This window comes from Priceomyces carsonii (assembly GCF_900007245.1).
Source record: "Priceomyces carsonii strain CBS4050 genome assembly, scaffold: Debaryomyces_carsonii_scaffold_2, whole genome shotgun sequence".
Taxonomy (NCBI): domain Eukaryota; kingdom Fungi; phylum Ascomycota; class Pichiomycetes; order Serinales; family Debaryomycetaceae; genus Priceomyces; species Priceomyces carsonii.
The window spans coordinates 1,363,712-1,385,694 of NW_026946675.1; the positions used below are offsets into that span (position 1 = coordinate 1,363,712).

General features: G+C 38.5%; 10 protein-coding genes across 10 annotated transcripts; 4 read left to right on the forward strand and 6 right to left on the reverse strand.

Moving 5' to 3' along the window:
- On the reverse strand, positions 1-1,516 carry PRCAT00002193001 (Hsp60 family chaperonin; the record flags this gene model as incomplete). The annotated part of the gene is made up of 1 exon (XM_062952034.1): positions 1-1,516. A coding segment is annotated over one exon (1,516 nt), but the record flags the coding sequence as incomplete, so codon positions are not given.
- A 1,314-nt stretch (positions 1,517-2,830) lies between these two features.
- On the forward strand, positions 2,831-3,694 carry PRCAT00002194001 (uncharacterized protein; the record flags this gene model as incomplete). Its single annotated transcript, XM_062952035.1, has 1 exon — positions 2,831-3,694. One exon carries the CDS (start codon positions 2,831-2,833, stop codon positions 3,692-3,694), a length of 864 nt encoding a protein of 287 aa, XP_062808977.1.
- Positions 3,695-4,171: 477 nt separating this feature from the next.
- Positions 4,172-6,091, forward strand: PRCAT00002195001 (succinate dehydrogenase [ubiquinone] flavoprotein subunit; the record flags this gene model as incomplete). Its single annotated transcript, XM_062952036.1, has 1 exon — positions 4,172-6,091. One exon carries the CDS (start codon positions 4,172-4,174, stop codon positions 6,089-6,091), a length of 1,920 nt encoding a protein of 639 aa, XP_062808978.1.
- A 1,146-nt stretch (positions 6,092-7,237) lies between these two features.
- Positions 7,238-8,077, forward strand: PRCAT00002196001 (SDR family oxidoreductase; the record flags this gene model as incomplete). Its single annotated transcript, XM_062952037.1, has 1 exon — positions 7,238-8,077. One exon carries the CDS (start codon positions 7,238-7,240, stop codon positions 8,075-8,077), a length of 840 nt encoding a protein of 279 aa, XP_062808979.1.
- Positions 8,078-8,248: 171 nt separating this feature from the next.
- VMA8 (H(+)-transporting V1 sector ATPase subunit D) lies at positions 8,249-9,022 on the reverse strand (the record flags this gene model as incomplete). Its single annotated transcript, XM_062952038.1, has 1 exon — positions 8,249-9,022. The coding sequence occupies one exon, from the start codon at positions 9,020-9,022 to the stop codon at positions 8,249-8,251; it is 774 nt and encodes a 257-aa protein (XP_062808980.1).
- A 194-nt stretch (positions 9,023-9,216) lies between these two features.
- On the forward strand, positions 9,217-11,712 carry PRCAT00002198001 (mRNA splicing protein; the record flags this gene model as incomplete). The annotated part of the gene is made up of 1 exon (XM_062952039.1): positions 9,217-11,712. The coding sequence occupies one exon, from the start codon at positions 9,217-9,219 to the stop codon at positions 11,710-11,712; it is 2,496 nt and encodes an 831-aa protein (XP_062808981.1).
- A 145-nt stretch (positions 11,713-11,857) lies between these two features.
- PRCAT00002199001 (uncharacterized protein) lies at positions 11,858-14,440 on the reverse strand (the record flags this gene model as incomplete). Its single annotated transcript, XM_062952040.1, has 1 exon — positions 11,858-14,440. One exon carries the CDS (start codon positions 14,438-14,440, stop codon positions 11,858-11,860), a length of 2,583 nt encoding a protein of 860 aa, XP_062808982.1.
- Positions 14,441-15,353: 913 nt separating this feature from the next.
- PRCAT00002200001 (uncharacterized protein) lies at positions 15,354-16,820 on the reverse strand (the record flags this gene model as incomplete). Its single annotated transcript, XM_062952041.1, has 1 exon — positions 15,354-16,820. One exon carries the CDS (start codon positions 16,818-16,820, stop codon positions 15,354-15,356), a length of 1,467 nt encoding a protein of 488 aa, XP_062808983.1.
- A 353-nt stretch (positions 16,821-17,173) lies between these two features.
- Positions 17,174-19,498, reverse strand: PRCAT00002201001 (serine/threonine protein kinase regulatory subunit; the record flags this gene model as incomplete). The annotated part of the gene is made up of 1 exon (XM_062952042.1): positions 17,174-19,498. The coding sequence occupies one exon, from the start codon at positions 19,496-19,498 to the stop codon at positions 17,174-17,176; it is 2,325 nt and encodes a 774-aa protein (XP_062808984.1).
- A 538-nt stretch (positions 19,499-20,036) lies between these two features.
- On the reverse strand, positions 20,037-21,671 carry PRCAT00002202001 (tetratricopeptide repeat protein; the record flags this gene model as incomplete). The annotated part of the gene is made up of 1 exon (XM_062952043.1): positions 20,037-21,671. One exon carries the CDS (start codon positions 21,669-21,671, stop codon positions 20,037-20,039), a length of 1,635 nt encoding a protein of 544 aa, XP_062808985.1.
- Positions 21,672-21,983: the final 312 nt, after the last annotated feature.

Sequence of the window (21,983 nt, forward strand, 5' to 3'; positions counted from 1 at the left end):
TCTTGGACGAGTCATAACCCTTGTTAAAATCTGCGTCATCATAGATTTTACCAACGATAACGGCACCCTCTTCACCAGCGTTTTCGATGATTCTTCTTGCAGGCTTGGTAATAGCAGACTTGATAATATCAACTCCTAACTTCTGGTCAAAGTTAGCTGCCTTAGATTTGACACTATCTAAAACTCTAGAAGCCTTGATCAAAGCTGTACCTCCACCTGGTAAAATTCCTTCTTGAACAGCAGCTCTGGTAGCATTCAAAGCATCATCGTAACGATCCTTCTTCTCGCTGACTTCAACTTCTGAAGTACCACCAACTTTAACAACTGCGACACCACCGGATAATTTGGCTAATCTTTCTTGCAATTTCTCCTTTTCATAATCAGTAGTGTGAACATCGTCAATAGTTGTTCTAATCTGTTCGCATCTTGCTTGGATGTTATCTTTCGTACCTTCACCATTCAAGACGACGGTATCCTCCTTAGTTACAGTAATCGAACCAGCTGAACCCAACAAATCAACAGTGGCATTTTCTGGCTTTAAGTCCAATTCTTCAGTAAATACAGTACCACCAGACAAAATGGCGATATCACCCAAGATGTTTTTCCTGTTGTCACCAAAACCTGGAGCCTTAACAGCACAGACTTGAACCTGTCCTCTCAATTTGTTCAAAATACAAGCTGCCAAAGCTTCACCGTCAATGTCTTCAGCTAAAATTAACAATGGTCTTCTTTGTTGGTTAGACAACTCTAATGATGGCAAAATGTCTTGAATCGAGGAAATCTTCTTCTCGGAGAGTAAGATTAAGGGGTTCTCAAATTCAACCTTACCTGACTTAGTGTCAGTAATGAAGTAAGGAGAAATAAAACCTCTATCGAATCTCATACCTTCAGTAACCTCTAACTCATCTTCTAAGGTTCTTCCTTCTTTAACTGTAATGACACCTTCCTTACCAACTTTTTCCATGGCGGAGGCTAACAAGTTACCAATGTGGGAATCTCCGTTAGCGGAAATTGTGGCAACTTGGGCAATCTCCTCAGAAGTAGTGATTTCCTTCTTGTTCTTTTGCAAGAACTCAACGACAGCCTCAACTGCTGCTTGAGAACCTCTTCTTAAGTCCATAGGATTACAACCGGCGGCAACATTCTTGACCGATTCGGTGAAGATAGACCTACCCAACACAGTGGCGGACGTAGTACCATCGCCCGCAGACTCATTAGTCTTTGAGGCAACCTCTTGTAATAACTTAGCACCCATGTCTTCAAACTTGTTCTCTAAAGTAATAGACTTGGCCACTGTGACACCATCCTTAGTAATCTTTGGGGAACCAAACTGTTGTTCAATCAATACATTTCTTCCCTTCGGACCTAAGGTGACTGATACAGCATCTGCCAATGTGTTAACTCCTTTCAATAATGCAGCTCTTCCATCAACTCCAAACTTCAATTCTTTGTGAGCATAGGTACGGACGAAATTGAGCGTTGCCTTCTTCAAAGGCGATCCTGATGTTCTCAACATAATTAACTTATTTGCTTATCAAAACGAAATCAAATAACAGAAACACAGTAAATTGGTATACTCCTTGAAACCTCGTAATCCGAGTTGTCTAAGAATAGGTTTTAGTATATTTATACTCTGGTGATGTGAAGAAAATCCTCCAGAAAACGTCTACTTATGGATGAAAAATTTCGAGAATATTCTACAATCACGTGATAATATAAAGACTCCACTTCACCAAAAGAGCTCTCAAGACGAAGCCAGTAAGCCTGCCCCTAGAGCCCCCGAGTCCTCAATTGCCCACTTTAAGTCTCTCGCACGGATCAGGACAATGGCCTAAGCAGTACTCGCTCCTTTTTTTGGCTGTTACACTGTCAATGGGGGCCATGTTTAACTTTAGTTAAGAACCTCTATAACCGTACTACATCGAATCTTCATACCAAGAGAACACACATGTTGTATGAAGGTACGGCAAAGTATTGATTATGTTCTCAGGTAAAGAAAAGTGAAAGAATCCAATCAGCGACAAGATTCGAACTCGCGCTACTGATGCTACGGTGCTTCTTGTTGTCCGAGACTTAGTTTCTTTTTCTGCCCCACGGTTGCCCAACCTTGGCTCAAGGGGCCCTTTCTCCCATAATTGAACAAATAAGCCTGAACGTGTACCGAGATAGAAGGAGAGAAAATAGGAGGACAAGAGGGAGACCAAGAGGAAATCGTCCAATATTACTCACATGGTAATATCCAATTCTATCTTAACAGTAAAGCGTAAGCCGGAGCTATTCTCGCTACAATACGCGACCAATACGAATTATTTTCTGATTTCTGTCCATCTGGGGTAATACTGGAGAACACTATTGTTGTGGTTCAAGGCGGATATTGGACTCCTACTTGAGTTTCCAAAGGAAAAAGGCAGTGCGTGCACTTTGTAGAGATAAAGTCAAAATAGCAAAGAGATCATTTTATCTAATGTAAAGTGTATATTGCCCTTCTTGACCATCTGGTTCAACACTTATCGATCCGATAGTATGAGAACGTTGGACTTGAACCTTGAAATAGAACTCGACTTGTTTTGCTGTGCTAGATTTTCATATTTGAATCGTGTATGGTCATCTATGCATCATGTTCTTCATACAAGTCGAAAAAGAAAAGGTCGTTTTTCCGAAAATTTGCATACATTAACCAGAGATGAGGTTATTCGGTACAGAAGAATGCAGCTTTATTTGCTTTTGATACGACGCCTCGTAGACTATAAATACCTTGAAATACGTTTCCTCTCGCATACCTATTTCTAACGTTCAGTGTAACACATAAATAACTTAAACGTAGTAGATAATGACGATTGATGAAACTCAAAGGGGCCCAGCAAACTCCATGGTCAATAAGGACATTGGTAGCTTGCCATCTCAATTTCCCACATTACCCGACAATGTGATGCAAATGTTCATGTTGACTGGAAAGTCAGCTGCCATCACTGGAGGCGCAAGAGGTATTGGATACGTTATCTCAGAGGCATACTGCCAAGCAGGTGTACAGAACTTGGCTATTATTGATTATGCGGATAATCCAACAGCTATTGAAGAATTAAGAGAGAAATACCCGAAGACGACAGTTATCTTCCGTAATTGCGATGTCCGCAAATCGGAGCAGGTCAAGAATGTTATTGAGGATATTCACAAAGAATTCAAGGCTATTGATATATTTGTTGCCAATGCTGGTATCGCTTGGACTTCAGGTGCTCTTATTGACCAAGACGATGATGTTGAATGGAATAATGTTTTCAACATTGATTTAAATGGTGTTTACCATTGTGCCAAATACGTTGGTAGGATTTTCAGAGAACAAGGTAGAGGTTCTATGGTCATGACTGCTTCCATGTCTGCTCACATTGTTAATGTTCCTAACTTCCAAGCTTGCTACAACTCAGCGAAAGCCGCAGTTCTTCACTTAAGTAAGTCATTGGCGGTTGAGTGGTCCGCGTTCGCAAGATGTAACTCTGTATCACCAGGTTATATTGCAACCGAATTATCTGATTTTGTCCCTGAGGAACAGAAGAATGGTTGGTACGCTTTAACTCCAAAAGGAAGACAAGGTCTCCCAAGAGAATTGGCAGGTGCATACTTGTACCTAGGCTCTGATGCATCTACTTTTACTACTGGTGCTGATTTGAGGGTCGACGGTGGTTACTGTTCGGTCTAATAGAATTATTTGATAGATTATTTAATAGATATAGAAAACAATAAGATCATACAAGTCTTGTGGTTTATAAGTTGTTTTGAAATACAGGAAATACGTTAAAACTCAGATGTAGATCTCTACGGAATTTATGTGTACTTGTAATGCTGGACGCTCCAATCATACAGCTAGTTTCACATAAACACACTATCAGTAGATCGGCTTCGGAACCGCGCATTTTCCAAAATAATCCAATCAGCACGTGCTAGATCACGTTACACACTCCCGGTAAGATTAAATGGCTCTCCACTGAACGGAACGCAATTTCTGCCTATTAATTTGTTCGCATTAGTAATTGATTATGATTGGTGGGAGCCAATCCCGGGTCTAGTAATAGTTACTATTTGGTCAAAGCCAAAGATACATAGGTAAAATATATTTGAAGAATTACAATAGTTTGTTGCTAGGGTATTGTAATTGGCGAGGACATCTTCTCTGGTGATGGTTATCTTGCGTAATCGAGTATTCAATAGGTTGTCTATTAGACAATTTTCTAACAGCGTTGTTAAAAGACAGGTTGTTGGAGACAATGTTAAAGGTAAAGATTTCAATGCAGCTAAATATATGAGCCAGAAATACCATGTCATAGACCACGAATATGATTGTATTGTCGTTGGTGCAGGTGGTGCAGGTTTAAGAGCTGCCTTCGGTTTAGCTGAAGCTGGTTACAAGACTGCTTGTATCTCCAAGTTGTTCCCGACCAGATCCCATACTGTTGCAGCTCAAGGTGGTATCAACGCAGCCTTGGGAAATATGCATAAGGATGATTGGCACTGGCATATGTACGATACTGTGAAGGGATCAGATTGGTTAGGTGATCAAGATGCTATTCACTACATGACCAGGGAGGCACCAAAGTCAGTTTATGAATTGGAGAATTTCGGTGTCCCTTTCTCAAGAAACGAAGAGGGTAGAATTTACCAAAGAGCCTTCGGTGGTCAATCAAGAGACTATGGTAAGGGTGGACAAGCTTACAGAACTTGTGCTGTTGCCGACAGAACCGGTCATGCTTTATTGCACTCTTTGTATGGTCAATCTTTGAGACATGATACTCACTTTTTCATCGAATTTTTCGCTTTGGACTTATTGATGCAAGACGGTGCATGTATTGGTGTTATGGCTTACAATGAAGAAGATGGTACTTTGCACAGATTCAGAGCTCACAAGACTGTTATTGCTACTGGTGGTTTCGGTAGAGCTTATTTCTCTTGTACATCAGCACACACTTGTACTGGTGATGGTTTCGCTATGGTTGCTAGAGCTGGTTTACCTTTGGAGGATTTGGAATTCGTTCAATTTCACCCATCAGGTATCTACGGTTCTGGTTGTTTAATCACTGAAGGTGCCAGAGGTGAAGGTGGTTTCTTGATCAACTCAGAAGGTGAAAGATTTATGGAACGTTATGCTCCTCATGCAAAGGATTTGGCTTCAAGAGATGTTGTTTCTAGAGCTATCACTATGGAAATCAACGAAGGTAGAGGTGTAGGTCCAAAGAAGGATCACATGTACTTGCAATTGTCTCATCTTCCAGCTTCTGTTTTGAAGGAGAGATTACCAGGTATCTCTGAAACTGCACATATTTTTGCTGGTGTTGATGTCACTAAGGAACCTATTCCAATTTTGCCTACTGTCCACTATAATATGGGTGGTATTCCAACTAAGTGGACTGGTGAAGTCTTGAAGAAGAATGAAAAGGGTGAGGACGAGATTGTTCCAGGTTTATTGGCTTGTGGTGAAGCTGCATGTGCTTCCGTTCATGGTGCTAACAGATTGGGTGCCAACTCCTTATTGGATTTAGTTGTTTTTGGTAGAGCTGTTGCCCACACTGTTAGAGATTCTTTAACTCCAGGAACTCCATTACCATCTGCACCAAAAGACATCGGTTCCAAGTCAATTGAAAACTTGGACTGGTTAAGAACCGCAGAAGGTACAAAGTCCACAGCTGAAATCAGAGCAGAAATGCAAGAAACTATGCAAAAGGGTTGTGCTGTTTTCAGAATACAAGATACTTTAGATGAATGTGTCGAACACATCGAAAAGGTTGACAAGTCTTTCGAACATATTAAGACTACTGATAGATCCATGATCTGGAATTCCGATTTGGTTGAGACCATGGAGCTTCAAAACCTTTTGACTTGTGCCACTCAAACCGCTCATTCAGCTGCTGCTAGAAAAGAGTCTAGAGGTGCACATGCCAGAGACGATTATCCAAAGAGAGATGATGAAAACTGGAGAAAGCACTCCTTGTCTTATCAAACCTCCTACGGTGAGCCAGTTAAGTTGGACTACAGACATGTTATCACGACTACTTTGGATGAAAACGAATGTAAGCCTGTTCCACCTGGTGTTCGTGTCTATTAGTTAAATGCATCTCATTTTATGCTTTTTTATAGTATTTATTCATAAATATCGACCTTGTTTAATTGAGACATCTATATTTTGTACCTTATTCTGTAAAAGCCACCGACGATATCAAAATATACGAAATACAAACTTTTAACATCTTTTGTTCGTTTTCATATTGAAACCATCAATAGAGCCCGTATTTTATGGGGGATTTTGAGACAAATATATGCAGTACCAAACTTAATATGGTTGCTCGTCTAGACCCTTCGGAATATTTATCGCTAGCAAATAAACTCCGAAAGAAATTAGCAATTGTTTTCATGCCAATTGACGTGCTTTGAGTATCAATGACTGAGCTATTGCTTCCTTCTTGACGAAAGCAGAAGACCATCTTTCATATAAGTCTAATAACTACATAGTTGGCGTGTGAAGCGGCAGAACTATGCTATCTTGATCATAAATTTTGCAATTAAAGAATGCATGAAAAACTTTATTGTTGGTGAGCATTTAAGAGATAGTGACGGTGATACTGTAGCCGATTCATGTGGGTCTGTTATGTACAGATCACTATTTGTCGCTTGCGAGTTCTTCGGACTATAGTGGTTTTGCTTGTTGATAATCAAATCGCCTTACATGGTGAGTAGAAATTATGATAACACAGTTTACAAGCATCACATATGAATATAACTCTGACTAAATCTGACTATATTTGACTAAGTTTGATTAAGTTTGAATAAGTCTGACTAAGTAAATTGACTGCTTCTATATTCTTGTTCATGAATTCCGAAATTTGAATTTTAACCTCAGGGTTCCAGGATTTCATCTGGTTGTAGTTTGGCCCCCAAATTTCGGAGAGAAGCCTTCAAAGCCTTAAAAATTAAACAGTTTTTGTACATGCGCTAAGTTAAGCCTCTCGAGATATCAATTGAAGTATTTCATGTCCGTATTCACCTGTGATAGGCCCATCAGTTTTTATAATCTAAAAAATATTCGGACTAGTCCAGAACGTTCTCGGCACAATTTCCTCGAATAGCAACTCTATTGTCTGTGACTACGAGTATAAATATTTAAGAGGAGTACGTATCAACCAAGCAATTATATACACATAACTTTTAATCCATAATTTGGTTGTAATATATAAATATAGAAATCAAGAAAGAAATGGCTGGAGCAACGTCACTTACTAATGAAGCCGTGGGATCATTACCAACGAAACCACCAAGCTTATCACATAAAGTGCTTGATTTGTTTTCTTTGAAAGGAAAGGTTGCATCAGTGACAGGTTCTTCAGGAGGAATTGGTTATGCTGTTGCAGAAGCTTATGCTCTGGCTGGTGCAGATGTTGCTATCTGGTATAATTCAAGACCAGCTGAAGATAAGGCAAAGGCCATAAGTGAAAAACACGGGGTTAAGTGTAAAGCTTATAAGTGTAACATTTCTGACGCTGAAGAGGTTGAAAGAGTGGTTAACCAAATTGAAAAGGATTTTGGTACCATTGATATATTCGTTGCCAACGCTGGAATTCCATGGACAGATGGCCCATGTATTGATGTTGAAGGATTAGACAGTTGGAAAAAGGTTATCGATTTAGACTTCAACGGAGTCTTCTATTGTGCCAAGGCTGCAGGTAGAATCTTTAAGAAACACGGAAAGGGTTCTTTAGTCATCACTGCATCAATGTCTGGTCATATTGTGAATGTACCACAATTGCAAGCTCCATATAATGCAGCTAAGGCTGCTTGCTTGCATTTAGGTAAGTCCTTAGCTGTTGAATGGGCTCCATTTGCTAGAGTGAACACTATTTCTCCAGGTTATATTGCAACCGAAATCTCTGACTTTGTTCCCCAAGAAATGAAAGAAAAGTGGTGGTCATTAATTCCTTTAGGAAGAGAAGGTCTTCCAGAAGAATTAGTCGGTGCCTACTTGTATTTGGCATCTGATGCATCCACTTACACTACTGGTTCAGACATAATTGTCGATGGTGGTTACTGTGTTCCATAGATTCTTAAATATTTTTGCGTGCTCAAAGACGTTCGTCTATTAAAATCTACAAATAGTCTTAAATGGTTATAATATTTGGTAGATATAGTAGTAGAGGAGCATCTAAATAGTAGTCAATGATTAAAAAAAGAACTAGTTAGATCCTTTAAACTGTCTTCTGTCTTCAGGACACTAGAAAATGACATCGTCTTCTTCCTGCTTAAGTACATCATCGCCTTCTTCTTCGTCATCGTCTTCTTCACCTTCTGCTGCAGATAATGCGCTTCGTGCAGCCTTCTCTTCAACTTCTGCGGCAGCAGCAGCTTCTTGCTTCTTCTCTTGCACCTTCTTCAATCTATAGAACTCCTCCCTATCGAGTTCATCCAATTCAGAATTGATATACGATATCGTGTTTTCCGTTCTTGGTATGATAACATGTTCTATAGCATTGACTCTTCTATTAGTGACTTTGATAACTTCATCTAAAATGATAAAAGCAGTCTGCAATGAAGCCAATTCGATAAGAGCTTCCACAACCTTCGTATAGACTTGTTTAGCTCTTTGTACCTGCTGGCCACCTCTTCCCAAGCCAGTCAACTTGAAATCATTGATATCTTCATTTATATGACTTGAAAAAGATGGCAAGTAAACACCAGAGACATTTTCCTGCTTTGATCTTACTTGAATCCTAGCATTCTGGACGGATTCTTGAACTTGATAAGAAATATTATCACCAGTGGCATATTGCACCTCAGCCAAAGAAAATGCTGCTGTTTGCATAACTCTACCCATTTTCCTCTTAGAATCATCAATCTTCTGAGTGATATCTCTAAATCTTTTAGTCAATGCTTCTGACTTTCTCTTTAATAATGAATGTCCTTGTTGAGCTCCTTTCAATTTCCCCTTCATGACACCCAATGTCATTCGAGTTGGGAAAACTTGCTCCCTATTACCAGATCCAGACATTTTTTAGTTAAGATCAAGATTCAATTTCGAATTGAATTTAGTTGACTCCAATAGAGGTTCACTGTATTAGTCTTCTGATATGAAGTTCCCTTTGGAATATCAACTACGAACCTTTCTTATAAAGTGGGTTTGTGTAACTTTTTATTATGAAGGTAAAAGAACTATTTAACTCTGAGATGGACCATTCATAGAAGATGCATATGAAGAAATGGGACCTTGAAAGCTTCATAGATGGATCAGATATACCATTTGAATATGAAATTTTAAAACAACCGAACAATTTCGATAATTGGTTGAGCTATTATCGATTCAAAGAATCACAACCAAACACATCATTAGAAGCAAAAGTGTTTTTATTGGAAAGAGCTGTGAGGCAGTTCCCACGATCGTATAAATTTTGGAGTACTTATCTTGAATTAGTTACTGAAAGCAGCGTCAATCCGGTGGAAGTGCTGGAGTTGTTTGAAAGGTCGCTTCAATTATTATACACGGCTCCAATACTCTGGCTCAAGTATCTTCAATTCCTCTTGAAGCAGGAAGATGTGACACATACCAGAAGAACATTCAATAGGGCACTTATTAGCCTCCCTGTTACTCAGCATGGGATAATCTGGCCGTTGTATATACGTTTCGCCGACAGAATAGGTGGAAAGACAGGCTATTTAACATACACGAAGTATCTTAGCTATGCTACGGAAGATGCTCTCAGAGGAATTGCGTATCGCAAAGATGAGCTAGAATTGAATATTTATAGCATAATGAAGAAAATTTTTGAGTTTGGACATTGGAGGGAAAGTAGCAAGTTATTTGAACATGTATGGAATAACTTTGAGAATTATCATGGAATATCCGTCTCTAAGTGGAGCTTTTTACTAGAATACTTGGACTCCTTTGTCGAAATGGATCCAAAGAATGAGTCTAATATGTATTTCGAAAGCTTGGCCTCTAGAGGTATAAACTTATTTCCCGATCAAATGGGTAAGATATATATAAAATGTGCAAACTATTTTATCAAAAGAGAAAATTTTGAAAAGGCTGATCACTACTTCAATGAAGGGATACAGAAATCTTTTACAATTCAAGACTTTGCTTTGATTTTCGATGCCTTTGCCGACTTTGAAGAAGAAAGGATCAGTAATCTAAGTCTAGAGTTAGAGGACCAACCCTCCAATATTTCACTCAATGATGAGCTTGAATGCAGAATGAACTTTTTGGAGCATTTGATAGATCAAAGAGCAGTTTTATTGAATGATGCAATGTTGAGGAAGGATAGCAACAATCTTGACGTTTGGTTTGAACGAGTTGAACTTTTTAAATCTAGAAATGCGCTAAATAAGGCATTAAGTACGTATGCTCAAGGTTTGAGCTCCATAAATCCATTAAAGTCACACTCGCTGCTGCAAGATCCAAACCATCTGTTGCCTGAATTTTGGATATCTTATGCTAAAGAATATTCTGAGAGAAATGATTTCAACACTGCAAGTTTAGTGTTCTCAAAATCAGTTAAATCTCAATATCAGACACCGGAGGAGCTAGTCCAAATATATATTGAATGGAGTAAGCTCTATCTTGTGGGTGGGGATGAAGATAAGGCAATTGAGATCATAGAAACTGCTTTAGCGCTGCCCCCTAACTCAAAAGAAACCTCTTATAATGATGCATCGGTAGATGTTCACTTGCGGATTCATAAATCAATAAATCTTTGGGCTTTTTACCTAGATTTATTGGAGTCGTTGGTGGACAACTCGGAAGAAGTCAAAAAAATTGAACGTGTTATTGAGTCGTACGAAACGGTTATGAATTTGAAAATTGCTACTCCAATGACAGTTCTTCAATACGGTGATTTTCTAGAACGTTTCGGGTTTTTTGAAAGAGCTTTTGGGGTGTACGAAAAGGGTATAAAAGCATTTAAGGATACTAAAATTCAATATGAGATTTGGAGCATTTATTTGGCTAAAGTAATAGAAAGAAATTTGGATATAGAAAGAATAAGGGATATCTTTGACGATTGTTTGAATGTGTTTCATCCTGGTGCTCACAGTGGATGTCCACCAAAGTACTGTAGGCCAATATTTGAGATGTATTCGAAGATTGAGCGTGAACATGGATCGCTAGATCGCTCAATATTGGTCCTAAAAAAATGTATTGAAAGACTAACTGTGGGATTATCATCTCCAAACTTATCTAAAGCAGACAGAGAGAAACTATTGAATGATAAAATCGACATTTATTTTCTTCTAGTAGCAAGAGTTGAGACATTAAATGATAAAGCGGAGGTTCGGAAAATTTATGAGGATGCACTTAGCGATAAGCAGTTGAAATTATCTGGTGTGATCTCACTAGGTAGGAGTTTTATCGCATTAGAATCTAAATTGAAAGAATTTGCAAGAGTTCGTCAATTATTTAAATTCCTTTCCAGTTTAGGATCCCCTGGTTCAGTAGTAATGCTGACAGTATGGGATGACTGGGAAAATTTTGAGTTGAACCATGGCAACGAATCTACATTCAAAGAAATGTTAAGGTATAAGAGGACGATCCAAAGTAAATTTATGGACGAAGAAACAGTAAAGAACTCTATCAACCCGATGGGATTCGTAAAAGGTACTGATAATAACCACACTACTGAAACACAAGAGGGACAAGACGCAAGTGAAACTAACAATCCAGACGAGATTAGTCTTGAGATGTGATCTGATTATAAATGCTTCATAAGTTATATTGTACTATAATGTACTATAATGTACTATAAACGTACTACAGATATGTAATACAGCTCTAAACCGAGAGCAACCCCTTAATTAATTATAAAATCTGAAAAATATAAGACACAATGCCTTAGAAATTTTCGAAAGAATTTCTCCATTTGTCCATGTAAGAATTAATGTTAACGACTTGGTCACTAGTGTTGTTCAACTTAATTGACTTGTTTGCTTTTAGTAACTCATTCAACGTATTCCAGTTAATATGATAATATTTGAAAATAACAACCAAAAAAGTCTGGACCACTTTTGAATTATTCTTGACCTTGGTTTTAGGAGAACTCGAGTAAACAATAAGTAATTGGAAAAGCATAACCATTAAATTTAACGACGAAGAGTTCACCCAATGACTGCTATTCAGTTCAGCTGAGTTGTCTGAAGATTGAGACGGAACAGAATCCGAGGACAAGTTTGAAGGAGGGCCCGGAAAGAAGGAATGATGATTTGACAAAGGCGTCGATGGTGCGGATAAACTCAAGGGTAATTTGTCATTAAGTTGAAGAAGAATTCCGAAAAATTTGCTACCATTTAAATTATCAAACTCTTTCGAACCATCAAAGGTACGCAAAAACTTATTAAGTGATTTAAATTCGGTTGACAGGTCTGCCCAGCCTTTTAAAGAAGAATTCAATTCAGTGAAGAATTCTTGATTGAAGATTTGCTGGTTGATAAGCTCTAGCAATACGAAAATATCACTACGGCTATGCGCATTCTCAAAAAGTATCAACAATAATGGAATCAAAAATATTTCATCGTGCTTTCTTAGTCCTGTCTCAGAAAGAGACTTTATGAAAAGGAAATACTTAAAATTTTCTTGAAAAATTTCCAAGTCAAATTCTTTATAATCACCTTCCTTCAATTCTTTCAAAATTGATTCAAATAGTGGTTTCTTTATAACAGTATTTATTACGCCATCAAACTCAATACCTTTACTCGCCTTTAATGAACTGTTCAAGTGATTATACTTCTTATCACAAGAAGAAAAAGATTTTTCAAACTTGTCAACTGTGCCTTTTTCACAAGAGCTTGAAATCAATTTAATGAATAGTTCATAGCGAAGCTTAGAGGGGCAAAGCGAATTCCAACTTAACTTTCGAAGAACCAGTTTTTCATGAAGTAGCTTTTTCTTGAAATCCTTATCATCCCTGACCGCTATCCTCAACCATTGCTGCTGACCGGCAAGCAAAGATTCGATTGATCTTTTCCTACTTTCATTTTGCAGTTTAGTATTGCTTTCATAATTCAATAAGACCTTTTGAAATTCTTTGTGGTGTTTCGATTTATCTATGTGGGTCTTGGGAGGCAAATTAATTGGCCTTGTCAGATCGACGAAATTCAATTTCTCCGGTGACATCAAATGCAAGTCCTCAAGCGAGGACTGAGATTTAATATAATTTGGTAATTTGAATAAAATGTCTTTTTCTCTTGATGATTTCATTAAGATAGAGTATGAATTAGACCTTTCGCTGTAGAAGCTCGAAATGTTATTGACAATTTCAGCATCGTCATCTGTACTAAATGAAAAGGACTCGTTTTCCTCTTTAATAACAGAAGAATCCTTATCAAAAGAACTATTGAAAGAAGAATTCCTCTTCGAATCTGTACTTAAATCGTTAAGTGATGACGTCGACGTCAAGTCAACATGAGAACCTAGTTTTCCCGGTAATGGACATGGCTTAACACCCGACGAACTCTTTTTTATATTATATTTTGTGTCATCACTTGCAGAGAGTAAATCGTTTCTGGACAATAAGTTAGATGAACTTTTGACGTACAATTCCGCATGCTTTTGAATAACCGGAACATTACAAACTAAGTCCAAATCATTTGCTAAGATGTCATCATCATCATCATTTTCTTCATAACGCTTTTTTCTCAATTGTAATCTTTCTTTCTTTTCCTTTGGGTCCATGTACCTAGATTTGGTCCTTGTTAAAGAAGCTGAGCCTGCGCTTAGAGACCTTTGATTATACTTATAAGGCAAGATACTAGATGTTGAAGCAGATCTTAATTTGGGTTTCTGACGCTGCTCGTAAGATGGAGAGTTACCTGATAAATTTATACTTGACTCATTGGATGATCCTCTTCTTTTAGCACTTTTCAAAGTGATGGTTGAAACAGACGAATTGACTTGATCTAGTGATTCACTTTGTTCAGAGCCCTCATATTCGCTTTCCTCGTTAATCTTGCTGTTTGTTTGAATGCTGGAAAAACTATAATTATTAATTGAGGGAGAGTCCAGCGGAGAAGTCATAGAATTACTAGTCAAAGAGCTTAATCTCGAATCATGTATGTCAAATTGAGAAGAAGCCACCAGTGAATTATCATCAGAGCACGTTGACGGCAAGGACAGTATGGAATTGCCAGAGACTGGCCGTCCATTTGCAGTTTGCTTGGAATGTGAATTTGTCTGAACAGGCAAATGAATTGAACTGTTACTCAACTTTTGAACATAATAATCACCAGGTCTTTTGGAATCACTCAATGTCGAAAGAGAAGTCGCTGACCCAGCTCTTCGAGGCGTATAAGCTGAAGTGTATTTCTTTTTCGTATTCAAACTATTGGAAGAAGTGTTTCTAGAGATGGAAACCTCATAGTAATTTTTATCATTGATAGATGCCAGTGAATGATTGGAATGGGCCATCTTTTCGGCAGCCATGTTAAGCTAGTATATTGCTAGAGAAATCACTGGCTTAGAAATAGCAACTTAAAGATGTGATTTAATAAAGTGACTATACCACGCAATTTTCTTCTATGTCTTGTAGGGCGATATGACTCGAAAGGATAGGACCTCCACTATGTATTTTGTTATTTTTGAAAGCCTGAGCGAATGAATATTATACAACCGAGTTTAAACCTTTAAAACAAGACTAATATTTTGCAATTTTTTTTTAGCAATCTCTGTGATATGAACTTTAGCAAAAGGGTGAAGCTGTTATTGCCATGTAGTTTAGTAGCGATAGTGTTCTTTAATGTATGAATTCAGCCGACTTCTTCTAAGTGTTTCCCTATACAAAGCGTCTTAAAGATCGGTTGTTTACAACGGGAAGCTACAGTTGGAATTATCGTCTCACGGGCGGTAATTCCATCGCGTATATACAGGACACGCGATACTGCATACAAACCATTCTATTTTTATATGAAACTAAGCATAAAGTACTGAGACTTCCTACTCCTGGAGGGTAACGTGAGACATAACGTGAGAAATATCCTTGTATAAAACGACACTAGCAACGCAAATTCTTATTGAGTTACAGCTTCTAGTGCCATAGATGTTTTCAATAAGACCATTTGAGAAGTTGATAAATTTTACGGTCGAAAGTATTCTCTCCGGAGGTTTTGCTCGGAGTTGAAACCGTTCTGCTTGCTACGACTAAAGTTAATTTTCAACCCCGTCCGTAGATGAAAATAGCAGGATTAGCGATGCACAAGTAGTGCAGCTGGCTATATAAGGAAATAGATTTGTTTTTGATCGTTAGTAAGTATCGTCGTAATCGGCGTTAGGTAAATACTTCGGAGAGCTACTTATTGCGTTGACACTACTTCACACGAGAACTAGTATAGGATGAAGCTCAGCTGTGGTGTGATGGTACGCTTTCTATCCAATCTGTTGTACTCATCTGTGCCAAACGTGAGAGTGCTCTAGCAAACGCAAATCGTTCTTCGTCGTTAGCAAACATTGAGGCCTTCTTTGCAATACTTTTATCGAACCCATGCTTGGTAACTAATTCATCATTTTCAAAAGTTTCCTCCGATCCTTGATTTATTTGCTTTCTATAAAGCTGAAAATTACCTTTCTTTAAGTCTTCTGGCTCAACAAACAAGTCTTTAAATGGGGCTGCTGCAGTGACAGCTAAGCGTCCATGAGCATCGTAAACCGCATCTAGAAAAGTAATGAATCTTCTAACCTCGTTTCTGACGTCTGTACTCAAGTACGGTATATCGGTCACTATGAATGATTCGAAGGCACCAGCTAAAGTTAGATAGTCACCAGCAGCAAGAGGTTTACCACAGAGGTCTTTGAATGTGAATTGAGCGACGTAGGGATATGAGCTATACGGCACATCTATTTCTCTTCCCCAAACTGAGAGTTTGAAATCCTTCACAACATCCTTGCTATCATTGTTTCGGTTAAAGTAACTGTACCAATCCTCAATGTGTCGTTTGCACTTGGCTTGATGAGCTTTGGAGAAGTAATTGATACCCGGAGAAGGAAAAAGATATACAGATGACACCGGTTTAGGAACCTTTCTGTAATCTGTCGGGGAGTTCAAGTAAACAACCTTCGTTTTTCTCTTGATTAATTGGATGCATGGTATGAAAGAAACTCTCTGAATTCCGTTTATATATAGATCATCAGGGGCCCTATTTGAAGTTGCAAACAATATTACCCCATATTCTGGACTTAACAACATCATAAGTAGTCTTCTAAGTAACATAGCATCAGCTACATCTGTCACCTGAAACTCATCAAAGCACAAAACGGTAGATTCTCTAGCAATCTCCGCAGCTAAGAATGGCGTAACGTCAATTTCAAACTCACTATGTTCGAGCTTTAATTGGTGGGATCTTTTGTGAAGTGATTGCATAAACTGATGAAAATGAATTCTTTTCTTAGGAAGATGTTCCGGTACAGTAGTGTAGAACAAGTCCATTAGCATAGTTTTACCGCAGCCAACATCTCCATAGAGGTAGATACCTTTCACACCGTTATCATCTTGGCTTATTTCTGGGGCTGACTCTCTCTTTTTTAACATCGATTGGAAGAAACTGCCCAATTTCGACTTAGGTTTCAAATCTACCAATGTTGGCTCATCAATTTGCGGTGGTTCATATGTATTCAACCTTTCCTGTAGAACTGATAAATATGATACTACTTTTTCTTGATATGGATCGTGTCTAAGACGTCCCGACGTCACCTGTGCATGATATTCTTCAAGCGGAGTCTTGACATTCAAAACCGTACTAAAGTGAAAGCTTCTAAAAGATGATAGTGGTATTAGCCTTATGGCTGATCTATATCTCACAGGAGCTATCATCTTTTTGGGGATGTTAAACGTAAGCAACGTAAGCAACGTTTCAATTGGTCTAAATTGGCGTTGTATAAAAAGATCTAGATATTATTGAATATCGTGAGTAGTGTTACCATATCGGGAAGTCGGAACAATCCCCCAGATTGATCTAAAGAACCCGCAAAAGAAAGCTGAGAAGCTACTCGTTCTGAGAGAAGGTCTACAGCCTACTATTAGAACTTTGGCTCCCCAAAATTCAAAAAAATAATATCATTTTGACTATAAAATATAAAAGAATAGATGTTATAACCATTTCTGCAAATATATATTAGGAGTTATTGTGAGCGAAGCGACGATATGAGTGGCTAAGATAATCCTACTTAATGCTTTGTTATGTGCATATCACTCATTGTAAATAATAAGTCGTCATCGTCATCGTTATCGTCGGAGTTTCCAGAGGACAACTTCTTTCGAGATATACTTGTACTAGGCTGCACACTTGTGCGCCCCTTGCTTGGGTCCTTAGATAAGAAGTAGTCCTCACCATCGTCGTCATCATCGTCAAAAACATTCTCATAGTGTATAGATCTCCTTGAATTCTGTGCAGCTTCCGTACCAGAGGGCGATTTTTGTGAAGTTCTTATACTGCTAGGAACAGGATCAACATGCTTCGAGACTTCTGTAGTTGGTGCCGTTATCAATTTGTTGCTTGCATGCCCCTTCAAGAGGTTTCCGGCGACGCTTGTAGTAGAAGGACCAACTTCGGAAGAATAAATATATCCAGGCTTCTTTGGCAGTACCAGCGAACGATTTTCAAAAGAAGGAGACCTTCGGGAACCACCCTCACTTCCTGGAGTACTCTCACGTAACCTTGAGTTGATTGAAGGTAAATGGTGATTGTCGTAGGAGCCTGAAGGAATGGATGGTGGGGGTGAGCTTACCGAGTTGGAGGATTTGCGACTAGAAGGACGCGATCCAATTGCTTGATTGTGTTGAAGTATTAAGCTTGCATTCACACTATCCCCCAATTGTTGATGCTGACTTTTCAAATGCTGAAATTTGCTCAAGGCATCTAACTGACTGTTGGAGCCTTGATTATACGATAACTTAGATTCGTTACCAGAATTGTAGCTTGAAAACCTAAGGTCTGATTTGCTATCGATCATTTTAACAAAATCACTGATATCATCATCAATGTAGAGGCCACTAACAGGATCAGCAGGTGATCCTAACGCAGAGTTAGTCCCTAGTATCGAAGCGTCATTTAGATTACCGGTTGGAGTACTCTGCCTAATACTTGTGTTGGAAAACCTACGGCTTGCTCTGGAACCGAAAGAAGAAGAAAACCTAGGCGTATAACTTGTACTTTCAGCATTTGCAAAGAAATTGTCTTCATGTTGCAAATTAGACCCATGTGAAGAAGAAATCGACCTCGGCATAGAAGTGTTATATTGATTATTTGTATTGCTTGCGATAGGAATGTTTGTTGTGGTGTTCGTTGAAGAAGTGCTACTTCTTGGATTTCTCAAAACCGCTGCTAATGATGCATTAGATGCTGATTTATTGCTTGTTATTGAGATTCTTCTCTCTAATGAGGATCCAACATAAGGTGTATTAGACGCAGGTGGAGGCGAATTACTCATTGATCCTATCTTAAACGGTTGTATGGAGGGACGTTGTACAACCGGCGGAGTATTAGAAGTTCTTTTCGATGGTGGAGAGCTCTCCCTAGCGATATGATAGTTAGAATTAGGAGACACGGACATAGATGCTTGACTGGAAAGAGATATTCTCCTGTTTGCTTTGATGTTTGGGTCTGACAGTCTTTCATCTGTGTCCAGTAAATGCTTTTGAATTACTTCACTCTCTGAGTTTTTGTCGATATCCATAGACATGAACTGAGTAGATAGGATTTCTTCGCTTTCATGAACACAAAAATCAGAGTGCCTTCTATAAGCTATAGATACTTTTAAAGTACCTAAGGTAGTTTGAATGGGCTGGAAATACTTTTGATTCAAATGGGATTCCGTAAGAAGCATTTGATGAGGTATTATCGACTTAGAAAGCCCAAACCTACCTTTCGAGCTTATTGGCTGCTTTCCATCTAAGACTTTGTTACCCAATACCAACTTACTTGATTTCGAATTCTTTAGAGCTTTTCTTAATTTGAACGCAGGCATTAATCTTGAGAACCCATATAGACTCCTGAACAAGATTATTGCCTGCTTATAAATTAAAGGCAATTCATCAATAATAGACCCAGACACATCATTTGGATCAAACTCAATCAACCATCTTTCTAAGACAACCTCTTGTTTTTTCGAACCTCCCTTTGCAACTGTCCAAGGGTTCCCGTTATCATCATTCAAAACGGCAATCTGTCGAGGCGTTAATTGTCTCAAATCAAGATATGTCTCTATTATCATGGGTGGGATGTTTGATAAATCAGCGCACAGTTTCCATAGCTTCAAGTCGTCCTTTACTAGATCACTATTATGTATTTGTAAATTGAACCATTTATTGATCTTTCCCGTATTATCAACAGGCTCTGAGCCGCCTGGGAGTAGCCTCGATTGGGATACGATTTGGACCGCCTTCGTGAAAAAGTTCTGTATTACTTGTGTCAACTTGGCGTTTTGCCTTCTCACATATGGATCAATTTGGCTCTTGTCATACGTTATCTCATTTGGTGTCGGTGAAACCATTTTCCCAGTTCAAAGATGATGTATGTATATGGCAAGCAATCCAACTAAAACGTTTGAAGAAAATATTCAGCAACTATGCAATAAATGACTCTGATGGATAAAGAATTTGATAAAGAACGAAAGAAGATAGGTGAAAAAGGACAAGAAAAAAAAAATCACTCAAACAACTAAGAGGAAGATCCCTTAATTAACGTACCTGCCTCTCTGGACGCTTAATTGTGTATCAATATCTTTATATTCTCTTTTATTGGCTCGTCACAGATTGATTCTAATGATACAACTCTTGAGGGGGGGGCTATCAGGATTTGATCTAAAAGCTTCATATAACTAATAAAACTACCTTAACAATCCCTTTAATAGCCTTTAACTGATTTAATACCCCAAGTAACTTTAAATGTGTATTGATACAACGAGGGGGTGATAGTCTATAGAAGGACGTGTTATAACTCTTATCATGTATGTTTTATACACAGTGGTAACGTTATTGTCTATATACAGTCCTGGTTGATTGCCCCCACCTAATTATCATTAGACAGGCCTAGAAGCAACCATCCAACGCTCTTTGAGCTTCTTTATACGACGGGAATAGAATTAGAGATCTCTGAATAAGACGGAGATTGCCAATAGCCAAATTTGACTGTGCGAAATCGTAAGCTGTCAATTTTGTTTCAGTCAAAGATGCCACTTTTAGGGCCATTTGAGGGCTCAATTGCTTCCACACAGTGAAATCAGAAGGGAATAAGATGGCTGATTTCTGCCATATCTTTTCATCACTAGATTGAATCCTCTTATCAATCTCATTTATTAACCTCGGTACGTTTCTAAACGTATCGGATGATATTTCCTTCAACGAGAGACCATTCATTTCCTCTTTAATGGCAGGAAGAAACTCAGTTAAATTGTCAATAATTGATAAAGCACCTAAAGTGAGTACAACCATCAAAGATGATCCATATTGATCAAGGAAGTTAAACAATTGATCGACTGCGGCTTGCTTTGTATCTTGTGTTCCGTAAGCGTATAGCACCTGGGCGACAAAAGTAACCAATCTTTCCGTATCATCGTTAGATGCTAATATCAACTTGAATTGATCAAGAGCGGCGTTAAAATCATCCTTGAAAAAGTGGCATAAGCCCATGATAATCCGTGAAGATAATACATCAGGGGACATAATCGATTCCAGATCCTTGTCCTCGTCATCTAAGTTTTCATCATCATCAAGTAATGCAATCGTAAGTTCTGCACTTTCCAAAGCTTTTTCATACTCACCAGTGCCAAGGTATACTCTTGCTAGTCTTGTCTTTGCCTTTGCAAAGTCGCATAGCACGTCATTGCTTTCAGTTATCTCATACTGTTTCTCCAAAATTTCACATAAGCGTGTGGCAATATTAACACCAGATGTATAGTCTTGACATCTTTCACTGACTGTGAATGCCACTTCTAATCCCTTGACATCTCGAGGAAAGCACTTCAAATAGCTTTTCATGGCGAAATTTGCCACACTGAATTCCTGTGCTGTCTCAATATCTCTTGGGCTACTTCCTGACTTGATTCTTTTATCGATGACAGACAAAGCATATAATAACTGCGCAAATGAGGACCTCCCATTTGATACAATAAAGGCATGCGTGAATAAATTAGATGCCTTTGTGGGATCACCTAACGCTTGCTCAGTTAGAGCGTTACCTAACCAAGACAGTGATAGCTGAGGTGCAACGGACTGAGCTCTTGTGAAGGCATCTTTGGCTAACAGCGCATCACCATATCTCAAGTAAAGTGCAGCCAAGTTGACCCAGATCGAAGCGTCCCTTGATTCGAGGGCGATGGCCTTGATAAAACAATGTTGAGCAGCCTGAGGATTACTAGAAACGAATGCGTTTCCCAAAGCCAACCAAAATGCAGAGGTATGCGATTCCAATCGGATCGCTTTTTTCAAACTTTTAATTGCTAAATCTCTAAAGAGTGAAGTCTCATGAAGATTAAAAGACTGAAGATATGACAAACCCAAATTATAACAGATTGATGATTTTTCCAGTTTAGTCCCTTTACTTGAAGATAGAAGGAGAGCGGCCTTGGATGATAAAATGATGAATGTGGATACTGAACTAAGTTTCTCCTCAGAGTCATAATATCTCAAAGCGGTCTCTAACTTTAAACCATCCACCCGCAGCATTTCAGCTCCCCATTCCGAGTTTGAGTTTGATTCGAAATCAACTTCTTTAAAGATCTCGACTAAAGCATCTAAAGGAAGTTGATCAACAGAATCTTGAAGCACTAAAAAAACCTTGAGACTATCACCAAGAGCAATCCATAAGCTTTGAGACGAAATTGTGATTTTTGAGGCTTGTAAAATGAAATCAATCGCGCGAATGTTAGACTCTATAGCACGGCCAAAGAATCCTCCCAATATAAGTTTATTGGTATAATCAATGTGCGATTTATATAGGGCATGAAGAGTGGCTTCATTCTTTTGAATTTTTAAAGC